The sequence below is a fragment of the Melanostigma gelatinosum genome, assembly GCF_949748355.1.
Source record: "Melanostigma gelatinosum genome assembly, chromosome: 7".
Taxonomy (NCBI): Eukaryota; Metazoa; Chordata; class Actinopteri; order Perciformes; family Zoarcidae; genus Melanostigma; species Melanostigma gelatinosum.
This window is the reverse complement of record NC_136640.1, coordinates 1,574,995-1,587,494: the sequence shown is the minus strand read 5'-3', so window position 1 is coordinate 1,587,494 and position 12,500 is coordinate 1,574,995. Positions and strand designations below refer to the sequence as shown.

The 12,500-nt window shown below is 47.0% G+C and overlaps 2 protein-coding genes across 2 annotated transcripts in view; one reads left to right on the top strand and one right to left on the bottom strand.

Moving 5' to 3' along the window:
• rnaset2l (ribonuclease T2, like) overlaps positions 1-5,905 on the top strand; it is an 8,546-nt gene extending 2,641 nt beyond the window's left edge. Inside the window, exons 3-10 of the mRNA XM_079271944.1 lie at positions 18-237; positions 1,127-1,194; positions 1,348-1,405; positions 1,552-1,619; positions 3,775-3,888; positions 4,288-4,336; positions 5,094-5,168; positions 5,602-5,905. Of these exons, the coding sequence (XP_079128070.1) occupies positions 22-237; positions 1,127-1,194; positions 1,348-1,405; positions 1,552-1,619; positions 3,775-3,888; positions 4,288-4,336; positions 5,094-5,168; positions 5,602-5,790 (837 nt within the window). The 5' untranslated portion in view covers positions 18-21 and the 3' untranslated portion in view covers positions 5,791-5,905. The remainder of the gene's footprint in view (positions 1-17; positions 238-1,126; positions 1,195-1,347; positions 1,406-1,551; positions 1,620-3,774; positions 3,889-4,287; positions 4,337-5,093; positions 5,169-5,601) is intronic.
• A 94-nt stretch (positions 5,906-5,999) lies between these two features.
• The window catches only part of supt5h (SPT5 homolog, DSIF elongation factor subunit), a 29,978-nt gene continuing 23,477 nt past the window's right edge, over positions 6,000-12,500 (bottom strand). The window contains exons 27-30 of the mRNA XM_079271946.1: positions 12,294-12,462; positions 12,013-12,210; positions 7,984-8,079; positions 6,000-7,349 (exon numbers count right to left, since the gene is read on the bottom strand). Coding sequence (XP_079128072.1) covers positions 7,209-7,349; positions 7,984-8,079; positions 12,013-12,210; positions 12,294-12,462 — 604 coding nt within the window. The 3' untranslated portion in view covers positions 6,000-7,208. The remainder of the gene's footprint in view (positions 7,350-7,983; positions 8,080-12,012; positions 12,211-12,293; positions 12,463-12,500) is intronic.

Sequence of the window (12,500 nt, the reverse complement as noted above, 5' to 3'; positions counted from 1 at the left end):
GTTCGTGATGTGATCAGGTGGATGGAGATGTGGAGCTCGGTGCTGCCCCTGCTGGTCGCTGTGAGTCCTGCGCTTCTGTTCCTGCTGCAGCTTCCCGACTACACAACCACACAGGAGGAGGGACTCTGGCAGGACTACAAACATGGCCGCCACGGCTCTGAGCTACCCGACAAAAAGCATTTCTGCTCCTGGAAATGTCTCCTGTTCACTCTGCAGTGGCCCGGAGCCTTCTGTCAGGTGAGCTTCATCATCTTCATCATTACTAATCGATAACCAATAAGTCAGGCTGCAGAAGAAGAGATTGATTTACATAAAAGAAAAAAGAAAAGAGTTACAAGAGGTTAAAATGGCCGACAAGATGGACGCACCCTCAGTAGTTTCTGAGTGGCAAGAAGGAGGAGGGAGGGAAGGAAAGGATGCAAGGATGAAGGGAAGGAGGGACGTTGAGAAGGAAATGAGATGGTAAGGAAGGAAGCAGGAAACAAATGAGTCAGGTTAAGGAAAGGAGGGGGAAGTGAGGGAAAAGAGGAGGTTGAAAAAGGAGGGGGCAACAAAGGAAACAAGGAGGTAGGGAGGGGAGGAAGGAAGTAAGGAAGGAAGTGTAGCTCTAGAGAAGGAAAGGGCGAGGTAAGGAAGGAAGTTATGAGGTATGGAAGAGGAGGCAAGAAAGGAAAACAAGAGATAGTGAAGGGAATGAGAAAGAAAAAAAGGAGGTAGGAAAGGAGGGGAAACAGTAATGTAGGAAAACACAACATTACAAGAGAGGGAAGGAAAGAAGGAGGGAAAGAAGGACATGAGATGGAGCAACGAAATAAAATGGAGGGAAATATTATGATTAGGAATAGGAAAGGAAATGAGGATGGAAAAAAGGAAGTAGGAGAGGAGAAGAGGGCTAGTGAAGGAAAAGTCAAGATGAGGAAGTAAATGAGGAGATAGTGAACCTTTACTAAGGAGGTAGAGAAGGAAAGAAGAGGTTAAGGAAGTAAAGAAAGGAGGTCGTGAAGTAGGTGAGGAGGAAGTAAAATAGGAAGTTCAGAAGGACAAAAGTGGAGGTTGTGAAACAAAAGGAGGCGCTAGAGAAGGAAGTGAGGATGTAGGACAGACAGCCTTCACTTTGTCTCCTCAGTCTTTAGATGAAGAAACTCTCTGCATCATTCCTCCGAGTATCAACCACTGGACCATCCACGGTCTGTGGTCAGTACACCATCACATCATCTTCATGTTGTTGAGCTGTTTGTACTTTATGATACAATTGAATCGAGTATCAGGTCTTAAGAACAACAATGAGCCATTAAATACTTTCTTGTTAACCCTTTCCTTGTTATGCTCCTGTGTTCTTGCCTGCAGGCCTCTGAAGGCTCGGCGCTGCTGTACGTGCTGGCCCATGTTTGAATCCGACGTCCAGGTGAGTCCCAGTCCAGACCAGTTCAACCTGAGACCAGCTCGACCTGAGACCAGCTCGACCTGAGACCAGCTCGACCTGAGACCAGTTCGACCTGAGACCAGGTACACTGATGAATCTGAGGCTGAGACCTGATCTCTGTCTTCCAGGAGCTGGATGCAGAGCTGAAGGATCACTGGCCGTCTTTACTGAGAACTCAACCCAGCTTCCACTTCTGGTACGCAGTCAGAAGCTCATCAGTGTTGTTCCTCCACCACTATGAACGCACACCACTATGAACACACCACTATGAACTCACACCACTATGAACTCACACCACTATGAACACACACCACTATGAACACACACCACTATGAACACACACCACTATGAACACACCACTATGAACTCACACCACTATGAACACACACCACTATGAACACACCACTATGAACACACACCACTATGAACACACACCACTATGAACACACACCACTATGAACACACCACTATGAACTCACACCACTATGAACACACACCACTATGAACACACACCACTATGAACACACACCACTATGAACGCACACCACTATGAACACACACCACTGTGAACACACCACTATGAACACACACCACTATGAACACACACCACTATGAACACACACCACTATGAACACACCACTATGAACTCACACCACTATGAACACACCACTATGAACTCACACCACTATGAACACACACCACTATGAACACACCACTATGAACACACACCACTATGAACACACACCACTATGAACACACACCACTATGAACACACACCACTATGAACACACACCACTATGAACACACACCACTATGAACACACACCACTATGAACACACCACTATGAACTCACACCACTATGAACACACACCACTATGAACACACCACTATGAACACACACCACTATGAACACACACCACTATGAACACACACCACTATGAACACACCACTATGAACTCACACCACTATGAACACACACCACTATGAACACACCACTATGAACACACCACTATGAACACACACCACTATGAACACACACCACTATGAACACACACCACTATGAACACACACCACTATGAACACACACCACTATGAACTCACACCACTATGAACACACACCACTATGAACACACCACTATGAACACACACCACTATGAACGCACACCACTATGAACACACCACTATGAACACACACCACTATGAACACACACCACTATGAACACACACCACTATGAACTCACACCACTATGAACTCACACCACTATGAACACACACCACTATGAACTCACACCACTATGAACACACACCACTATGAACACACCACTATGAACACACACCACTATGAACGCACACCACTATGAACACACCACTATGAACACACACCACTATGAACACACACCACTATGAACACACACCACTATGAACACACACCACTATGAACACACCACTATGAACACACACCACTATGAACACACCACTATGAACACACACACCACTATGAACACACCACTATGAACACACACCACTATGAACACACACCACTATGAACACACACCACTATGAACACACCACTATGAACACACACCACTATGAACACACCACTATGAACACACACACCACTATGAACACACCACTATGAACACACTGTAGTATGACGGCAAATCACCGTCAAAATCAGAGAGCGCAAATCAGATCCGTGCGCGGGTGAAAATCAAACATCCGCGCACGTATTTTACTCTGACGAGCACTTTTACATCGCTCCGCGAGCAGAATTGCGTCTCGCACGAGATGAGCCGAGGATTGTAGATGTCGCGATACGCTGGCGACTGGCTCCGCCCACTGACTGCCAAAAAGACTCGCCAGGAGGTTCAAGGTTCACGAGCGACTTTTGCTCACGCGAGACGGAATTCTGCTCGCGGAATGACGTAAACGCGCTCTTCAAAGTAAAATACGTGCGCGGCTGTTTGATTTTCGTGCGCGCATGGATCTCATTTGCACTCTGGGATTTTGACAGTGATTTGCCTTCATACTGTAGTTCATTTATGCTGACATCAGTACAATGTACATTTACTCTAGTGCTGCTCGATACAAACTCAACTTACTTTAGTCGTTCTATTCTACTGCTACTTTATACTCACACTCCACCTCAGAGGTACATATTGTACTTTATACTGCACAAATGTATTTGTCATAACCGACAAAACAAAAAACATTTTAATGAAACGATGTTTGTAACAGTTTGACATTTACAGAGCGATCGATGAATGGAGAGAATAATTAATGTTAACATGCATTGATGTGTTTATCAGCGTTCATCGGTCAGTGTGTGTGTGTGTGTGTGTGTGTTACAGGAGACAAGAGTGGGAGAAACACGGAGTGTGTGCAGCATGTGTTGAAGGGATGAACTCTCCACTCAGATACTTCCAGATCTGCCTCAAACTACGAGGACAGTTTGACATCCAAAGGTTAGTGCGCACGCACGCACGCACGCCGAAGAAGAGGAGGAGAAGCCGAAGATGAGAAGCCGAAGAAGAGGAGGAGAAGCCGAAGATGAGGAGGAGAAGCTGAAGATGAGGAGAAGCTGAAGAGGAGAAGCTGAAGAGGAGAAGCTGAAGAGGAGAAGCTGAAGATGAGGAGAAGCTGAAGAGGAGAAGCTGAAGAGGAGAAGCTGAAGAGGAGAAGCTGAAGAGGAGAACTCTGGTGGCTCTGCAGACGATGATGTCACAGTAAAGGCTTTTCTTCTCTGCAGAGACGATGATGTCACAGTAAAGGCTTTTCTTCTCTGCAGAGACGATGATGTCACAGTAAAGGCTTTTCTTCTCTGCAGACGATGATGTCACAGTAAAGGCTTTTCTTCTCTGCAGGCTGCTGGAGGACGCCGGCATCGCTCCGTCCTGTGAACGACCATATAAGGTAATGACTGACAAGAAGACGTTCTTTATGACGACACTGAATCTTTATTGTGATTTGTTTTATGGCATGCTAGATCATGACTTTATGACTGTTATTGAGTTTAATCTGGATTGTTTTTACATTTAATGGCCTACTATATCATGACTTTCTTCTTTCTTTAATTAAACACTGTACTGTGACATTTCTTAGATTCAGTCATACTGTGGTTATACTAAAGGTTTCCATGAACAAAGTCCCAAACAACCAGAGAGCGATCACTGAATGTACACACACATTTATTGACATTGTGATGAACACACTGGATCAATGTCACAACTCAGAAGATCCAATGGCCACCAAACAAAGTGATGCACCTCTCACCTTAAAGAACGACGGAGTTAAAGAAACCCGCTGCAGCCGCCATCAACACAATACTTTTTACAATATTTTAAGAACTATACGATGAATTTCTTCAAAACATTTTTAAACACACCAACCTCGACTTTAAATTACATTTAATCACAAGTATACATATTAAAAACAAGATCCTGAATTTAATGTTTGAGACTTTTAAATAGTCGCTAAATTGATCCATGAAGTTGAAATAGATTTCAGACCGGCTCATATCATCATCCATTTGTCTCCAGGTTCTTCTCCCATGCGGTGTGTTCGCTGCATGTTTGTGGTTCGATGTTGCTGCACTGATCCTCAGTTTGTACATCAGGAGCTCCTGCTGTGCGCTTCCTCACACGATACTTTGCTTCCTGTGTTTTCGTAGCTCGTGGAGGTTCATCGGGTTCTGGCTCCACATCTGGGAGACAAACATGAGATCCAGTGCGTCACAGACGAACAGGTCAGATCTTCCATCTTCATCTAAACGTTCCTCAAGTCTGAACTGCTGAAATGAACGATTTCAAGAACATTCATATGCTGCAGCTCCACTGGTTCAATGGTCTTTAAACGTGAGAATTCTGTTTTATATCAGTTAACTGAATACCTCAGATACTGACGTCCAAACAACACCGAATACAAAACAGAGCGGCTGTGGAGTGTGAGAACAGAACCTTAAACACTTCACCACAAACTCCAAGACCATCACGTTCCACATACCTCCCAAATGTCATGCAGCTCGGTGTTGGGGCTACTCAATAGGGGGCGCTATCGAGACAATATCTCAAGCACCTCTTAATAAACATTAGAACAACAACAGGTCGGCGCTCGGGCCCTGATGAGTAAGTGTTGGTATCCTACCAGTTGGGTTTCATCTCTGACTCCTCCCCCTTCAGGACAGAGAGGTGTGGTTCCAGGTGAAGATTCCTCTGTCTCACAACCTCACCGTCGGCTGTGACCACGACGTCGACGATGGTAACCCGGCACCCCCCCGCAACTCCTCCCACGGGCACCCCTGCCCCCCCCAGGTCCCGTTCTACTACTTCCCCATCGACCACCAGCATCCACAGCGGCCCTGTGGCTAACGGAAGCTAATCGCTAATCAATGACTGAATGTTTGCTATCAAGAGTTACCGATTCATACAGTTAAATACGTGGAACACCAGTTTACGTGGAACAGCTCAATATTAAAATAAAAACATTTAAATGTGTGTGTGTGTGTGTGTGTGTGTGTGTGTGTGTGGTGTTTTAGCGTGTTTGGTTGCACAGCTAAAAGTCCAACATGTAGACAAACACATGAACTGGTTCAGTTTATTGACATGTTACACTTTCTTTAAACCTCCTCCATCAAAACAAAGTACTGACAGAACATTCAGAAAGAGAATACAGCAACACTAACGTAAAAATGATAAAAAATAACACGACCAGAGACAGAGACACAGAGACAGAGACACAGAGACAGAGGGAGAGCGAGAGAGCGACGGAGAGCGACGGAGAGCGAGAGAGCGACGGAGAGAGAGAGAGAGACGGAGAGAGAGAGAGAGAGGCAGACAGAAGGAGACGGAGAGAGAGAGAGAGAGCGAGAGAGAGAGAGAGAGAGAGGCAGACAGAGGGAGACGGCGAGAGAGAGAGAGAGACGGAGAGAGAGAGAGAGTCAGACAGAGCGACGGAGAGAGAGAGAGAGAGAGCGATGGAGAGAGAGAGCGACGGAGAGAGAGAGAGAGTCAGACAGAGAGAGAGAGAGCGACGGAGAGAGAGAGACGGAGAGAGAGAGAGAGAGCGACGGAGAGAGAGAGACGGAGAGAGAGAGAGAGAGACAGAGAGAGACAGACAGAGAGAGAGAGAGCGACGGAGAGAGAGAGAGAGAGAGCGATGGAGAGAGAGAGCGACGGAGAGAGAGAGAGAGAGAGACAGAGAGAGACAGACAGAGAGAGAGAGAGCGACGGAGAGAGAGAGAGAGAGAGCGATGGAGAGAGAGAGCGACGGAGAGAGAGAGAGAGAGAGACAGAGAGAGACAGACAGAGAGAGAGAGAGCGACGGAGAGAGAGAGAGAGAGAGCGATGGAGAGAGAGAGCGACGGAGAGAGAGAGAGAGAGACAGAGAGAGAGCGATGGAGAGAGAGAGCGACGGAGAGAGAGCGACGGAGAGAGATGGAGAGAGCGACGGAGAGAGACGGAGAGAGCGAGACAGAGAGAGAGAGAGAGAGAGAGAGAGAGTCAGAGAGAGAGAGAGAGCGAGAGACGGAGACAGAGACAGAGACGGAGAGAGACAGACAGCGAGAGAGAGCGACAGAGAGACGGGGAGAGAGAGAGAGAGAGAGAGAGAGAGAGAGAGAGAGACTGTAACTGTGGATCTAATCTGCTGTGAGAGTTTGTAGTAATAAAAAGTGAATTCCCAGCTCGTCTTGGCCTCCGACATCACAGCCGACAGTCTCTGGTGTGTGTCTCTGTGTTCCCACCTCACTTATGTGTCTATGTGAGGACCGTTCAGTGCCCCCCCCCTCTCAGTGCTCCAGGCGTCCCAGGAACCTCAGGTTGAGGATCTTCAGCTGGTCGTCCAGCTCCATGCGGACGATGCCGTCGTCTCCGTCGATACTCAGCAGGATCCCCGTGGCCTCGCGGTCCTCTCCCAGGATCACCTTCACCTGCAAACACACGAGCTCCGAGTCACCACATCTGCATGTGATCAGTCGAAATGTACTTCGTAGGGATGTTCCTCCGAAACCCGGTTCTGAATGACTGTTGAGGTTCTGATATCGGTACTTTAAGGTCTCGGAGGTCCATATTCTGGGAATTCTGGTCCAGATGTGTGTATATTATGTGATTTGATAACAATAAATAAATATGAAAAATAACCAAAGAATATCCTGAAACAAGTTCTACAATTATTATTATTATTGTTGTTGTTGTTATTATTATTATTATTATTATTATTATTATATGTGAACAAATAGCTGAAAAATGTGTGAATATAAAAATTCTCGTTGACTCGTTGACGTTATATTATGTATTAAAAATAACCAAATAAATTCAACAAATAATTAGTAATAAACGTGAAAAATACGTGAAAATGATTAGTCATATAAATCATTGAAAAAATGTGGGGAAATGTTTGGAAGAAATTAGTAAATATATGGAAAGAAAGTGAAAAATGTCTGAAAATAGCTAAAACAAATGTGATTTGTGTTTGGAGAGATATTGATCATGTGGACTCGTATCGTTGGCGTATTTACAACCACATAAACATAAACAGCAGTCAGACGAGGTGACCGTGATCACCTTGTTGTTCTTGGTGGGCGTGATGGGCTCCAGGTGGTCGCTGCTGATGCTCACCACCTTCTCAGACTCCTGCATGAACACCGAGCACATCGCTCCCTGAAGGAAACACACAGAACACGCTGGAATGATGCAAACTATGAAATACGACAGCAGGAACACGCTGGAATGTTGAGGTCGGTGTTTACACACAGCTAATCGTCATGTTTAACAAACGCATCACAGAAGCAAACACCGCTGAGGAAGAAACAAAGTTCAGTCAAAGCTGCTGTTGAGGTTTTCAAATGAAGCTTTGACTCCTTTCCGTCATATTTTGTGTGCAAAAACCCATAAACATAAGTTGTGTTGTTGAGCTGCTTCTGTCGTCCAACAGGAAGTCATCATCACTGGTTTCCTCCACAAACAGCCAATGAGATGCTTCCATTGGAGTCATAAGAATTGGTTCATACGACGCCACAAAATGTCACAAAATCTCTTGTTTCCAAGTCTGGTGATTGAAATAATAAATATTCTCCTCACAATCAACTCTGATATGGAGCCATAAGGTCTGAAAGAGATTAATAATAATGGAACAGATGAATCACGCAGCAGACGAGTGTTTCCTTTGGGTCGCGTTTGTTCATCAGCCAGATGTGAATCAGAACCAGATGAAGATGCGAGGTCTTCATACGTCAGTCTGAACTCTTATGAAGCCAGAAACAACAACAGGAATACTTCTACTCGTCTGTTCGGAGCTTTCAAACAAACAGCCGTCCAGTGAATCCAGACGGAGCTTTAAAAACAACCTTCAAGGAATTCAGCTTCAGCACGTTCCAGCTGCTCACTCCTTAAGAGGCTCCAGGACGAGTTACTGAGAGCGATCCATCAACGCAATCTCAATAGTTCTCCTCTGAGTCACAACTCGGTCAAATCCGAGCAATCAGTCACATGCACGCGTGTTCATCCAGAATAAACGTCCACAGATCCTTACAGTCACAGAACTGGAGGTCTCCTGAGAGTCGACTCTACTCCCAGTTCACTGCTAACAGGAGCTGCTAATGGAGTGTTCCGCACACCTGTAACGGTCACTTTGACAAAGTATAACCAAACATAAGCTAAACTCACAGCACGCAATAGTTTCAGGTTCAGCTTCACATCTGCACCATAAATCACACTATAATAACTATGTACAGATGTAGGTAATGAAGTGAGTCAATGTGGGTTTAAGCAGCCGTCCCGTCTGAGAGGAGCTCTCTGGACTCTTAAAGAGACAGTACTGATGTTGTGTGAGGTAAAGTAATGTTCTGCTGTGGATGTATTTTAGACTCCTAACAGAATCCATCAGTTCTCTTCCCCCAGACCCCGTTCACTAACACACAGACTCCGTTCACTAACACACAGACTCCGTTCACTAACACACAGAGACTCCGTTCACTAACACACAGAGACTCCGTTCACTAACACAGAGACTCCGTTCACTAACACAGAGACTCCGTTCACTAACACAGAGACTCCGTTCACTAACACACAGAGACCCCGTTCACTGACACAGAGACTCCGTTCACTAACACAGAGACTCCGTTCACTGACACAGAGACTCCGTTCACTGACACACAGACTCCGTTCACTAACACAGAGACTCCGTTCACTAACACAGAGACTCCGTTCACTGACACAGAGACTCCGTTCACTGACACACAGACTCCGTTCACTAACACAGAGACTCCGTTCACTAACACAGAGACTCCGTTCACTAACACAGAGACTCCGTTCACTGACACACAGAGACTCCGTTCACTGACACAGAGACTCCGTTCACTAACACAGAGACTCCGTTCACTGACACACAGAGACTCCGTTCACTGACACACAGAGACTCCGTTCACTGACACACAGAGACTCCGTTCACTGACACACAGAGACTCCGTTCACTGACACAGAGACTCCGTTCACTGACACAGAGACTCCGTTCACTGACACACAGAGACTCCGTTCACTGACACAGAGACTCCGTTCACTGACACAGAGACTCCGTTCACTGACACACAGAGACTCCGTTCACTGACACAGAGACTCCGTTCACTAACACAGAGACTCCGTTCACTAACACAGAGACTCCGTTCACTAACACAGAGACTCCGTTCACTGACACAGAGACTCCGTTCACTGACACAGAGACTCCGTTCACTGACACAGAGACTCCGTTCACTGACACACAGACTCCGTTCACTAACACAGAGACTCCGTTCACTAACACACAGACTCCGTTCACTAACACACAGACTCCGTTCACTAACACACAGACTCCGTTCACTAACACACAGACTCCGTTCACTAACACACAGACTCCGTTCACTAACACAGAGACTCCGTTCACTAACACACAGACTCCGTTCACTAACACACAGACTCCGTTCACTAACACAGAGACTCCGTTCACTAACACACAGACTCCGTTCACTAACACACAGAGACTCCGTTCACTAACACACAGACTCCGTTCACTAACACACAGACTCCGTTCACTAACACACAGACTCCGTTCACTAACACACAGACTCCGTTCACTAACACAGAGACTCCGTTCACTAACACAGAGACTCCGTTCACTAACACAGAGACTCCGTTCACTAACACAGACTCCGTTCACTAACACACAGACTCCGTTCACTAACACACAGACTCCGTTCACTAACACAGAGACTCCGTTCACTAACACAGAGACTCCGTTCACTAACACACAGACTCCGTTCACTAACACACAGACTCCGTTCACTAACACACAGACTCCGTTCACTAACACACAGACTCCGTTCACTAACACAGAGACTCCGTTCACTAACACAGAGACTCCGTTCACTAACAGAGACTCCGTTCACTAACACAGAGACTCCGTTCACTGACACAGAGACTCCGTTCACTAACACACAGACTCCGTTCACTAACACAGAGACTCCGTTCACTAACACACAGACTCCGTTCACTAACACAGAGACTCCGTTCACTAACACACAGACTCCGTTCACTAACACAGAGACTCCGTTCACTAACACACAGACTCCGTTCACTGACACACAGACTCCGTTCACTAACACAGAGACTCCGTTCACTAACACACAGACTCCGTTCACTAACACAGAGACTCCGTTCACTAACACAGAGACTCCGTTCACTAACACACAGACTCCGTTCACTAACACACAGACTCCGTTCACTAACACAGAGACTCCGTTCACTAACACAGAGACTCCGTTCACTAACAGAGACTCCGTTCACTGACACAGAGACTCCGTTCACTAACACACAGACTCCGTTCACTAACACAGAGACTCCGTTCACTAACACAGAGACTCCGTTCACTAACACACAGACTCCGTTCACTAACACACAGACTCCGTTCACTAACACACAGACTCCGTTCACTAACACAGAGACTCCGTTCACTAACACACAGACTCCGTTCACTAACACACAGACTCCGTTCACTAACACAGACTCCGTTCACTAACAGAGACTCCGTTCACTAACAGAGACTCCGTTCACTGACACACAGACTCGGTTCACTAACACACAGACTCGGTTCACTAACACAGAGACTCCGTTCACTAACACAGAGACTCCGTTCACTAACACAGAGACTCCGTTCACTAACACAGACTCCGTTCACTGACACAGACTCCGTTCACTGACACAGAGACTCCGTTCACTAACAGAGACTCCGTTCACTGAGACTTCAGTGTTTTAAAGAGTTCGTTCAGACTCACTGAAGTCTCACAGTAACACAAACACAGTAACAGAGGAGGAGCAGCAGTGGAGCCGCTCTGTGTCCTGAGAGGTTCCAACACAGGTTTTGTGAATGGAGTCCGGTGTCTAACTTGTAGGTTTTGCAGCAGTACGTAACCTTTACTGGTGTGCTGGTACTCCAAACTCCACCTCGCAACACATTGATTACTCATGACCTCATATAACCACCAGAGTCTCCCTTCAACCAACAGGAGAGGAGCTGCACATCCTGAGCCTCACTAAGGAACCCATGCTGCTGCTTGGTTTTACCGTGACGCTCCTGATGACCCCGGTCTGCCCCATCAGGTCCATGAAGGAGTCCTTGACCCGGACCAGGATGTCGGGGGTCACCCAGTCGCTGCCGCCCTGCTCGATGTTGGAGCCGGGGGTGTGAGGGTTGTAGCCTCCGGGAGAGGGCGCTCCGGGCGTCATGGGGCTGTAGCCCACCGGACTGGGACTAGGACTGGCCTGTGGACGCAACGAGGGTCACGCTGTCGTCACGTTCAGGTTCAACAAGAGATTGTTCTGGTTACATGTGGACCGTCTCCTACCTGGTAAGCCATGGGGGAAGGTGTCGGGTGGTAGCTGGCTGGGGAGTGCGTGTTCTGGTAGCCGACCGGCGAGGGCGCCACCTGGTGGTAGCTCTGAGGACTGGGACTGGGCTGGTAGGAGCCCTGAGGGGACGGGGCCGCATAGGGAGAATACTGCTCTGTGTTGTACCTACGCACACGCACACGCACACACAGTGTGTAACTTGT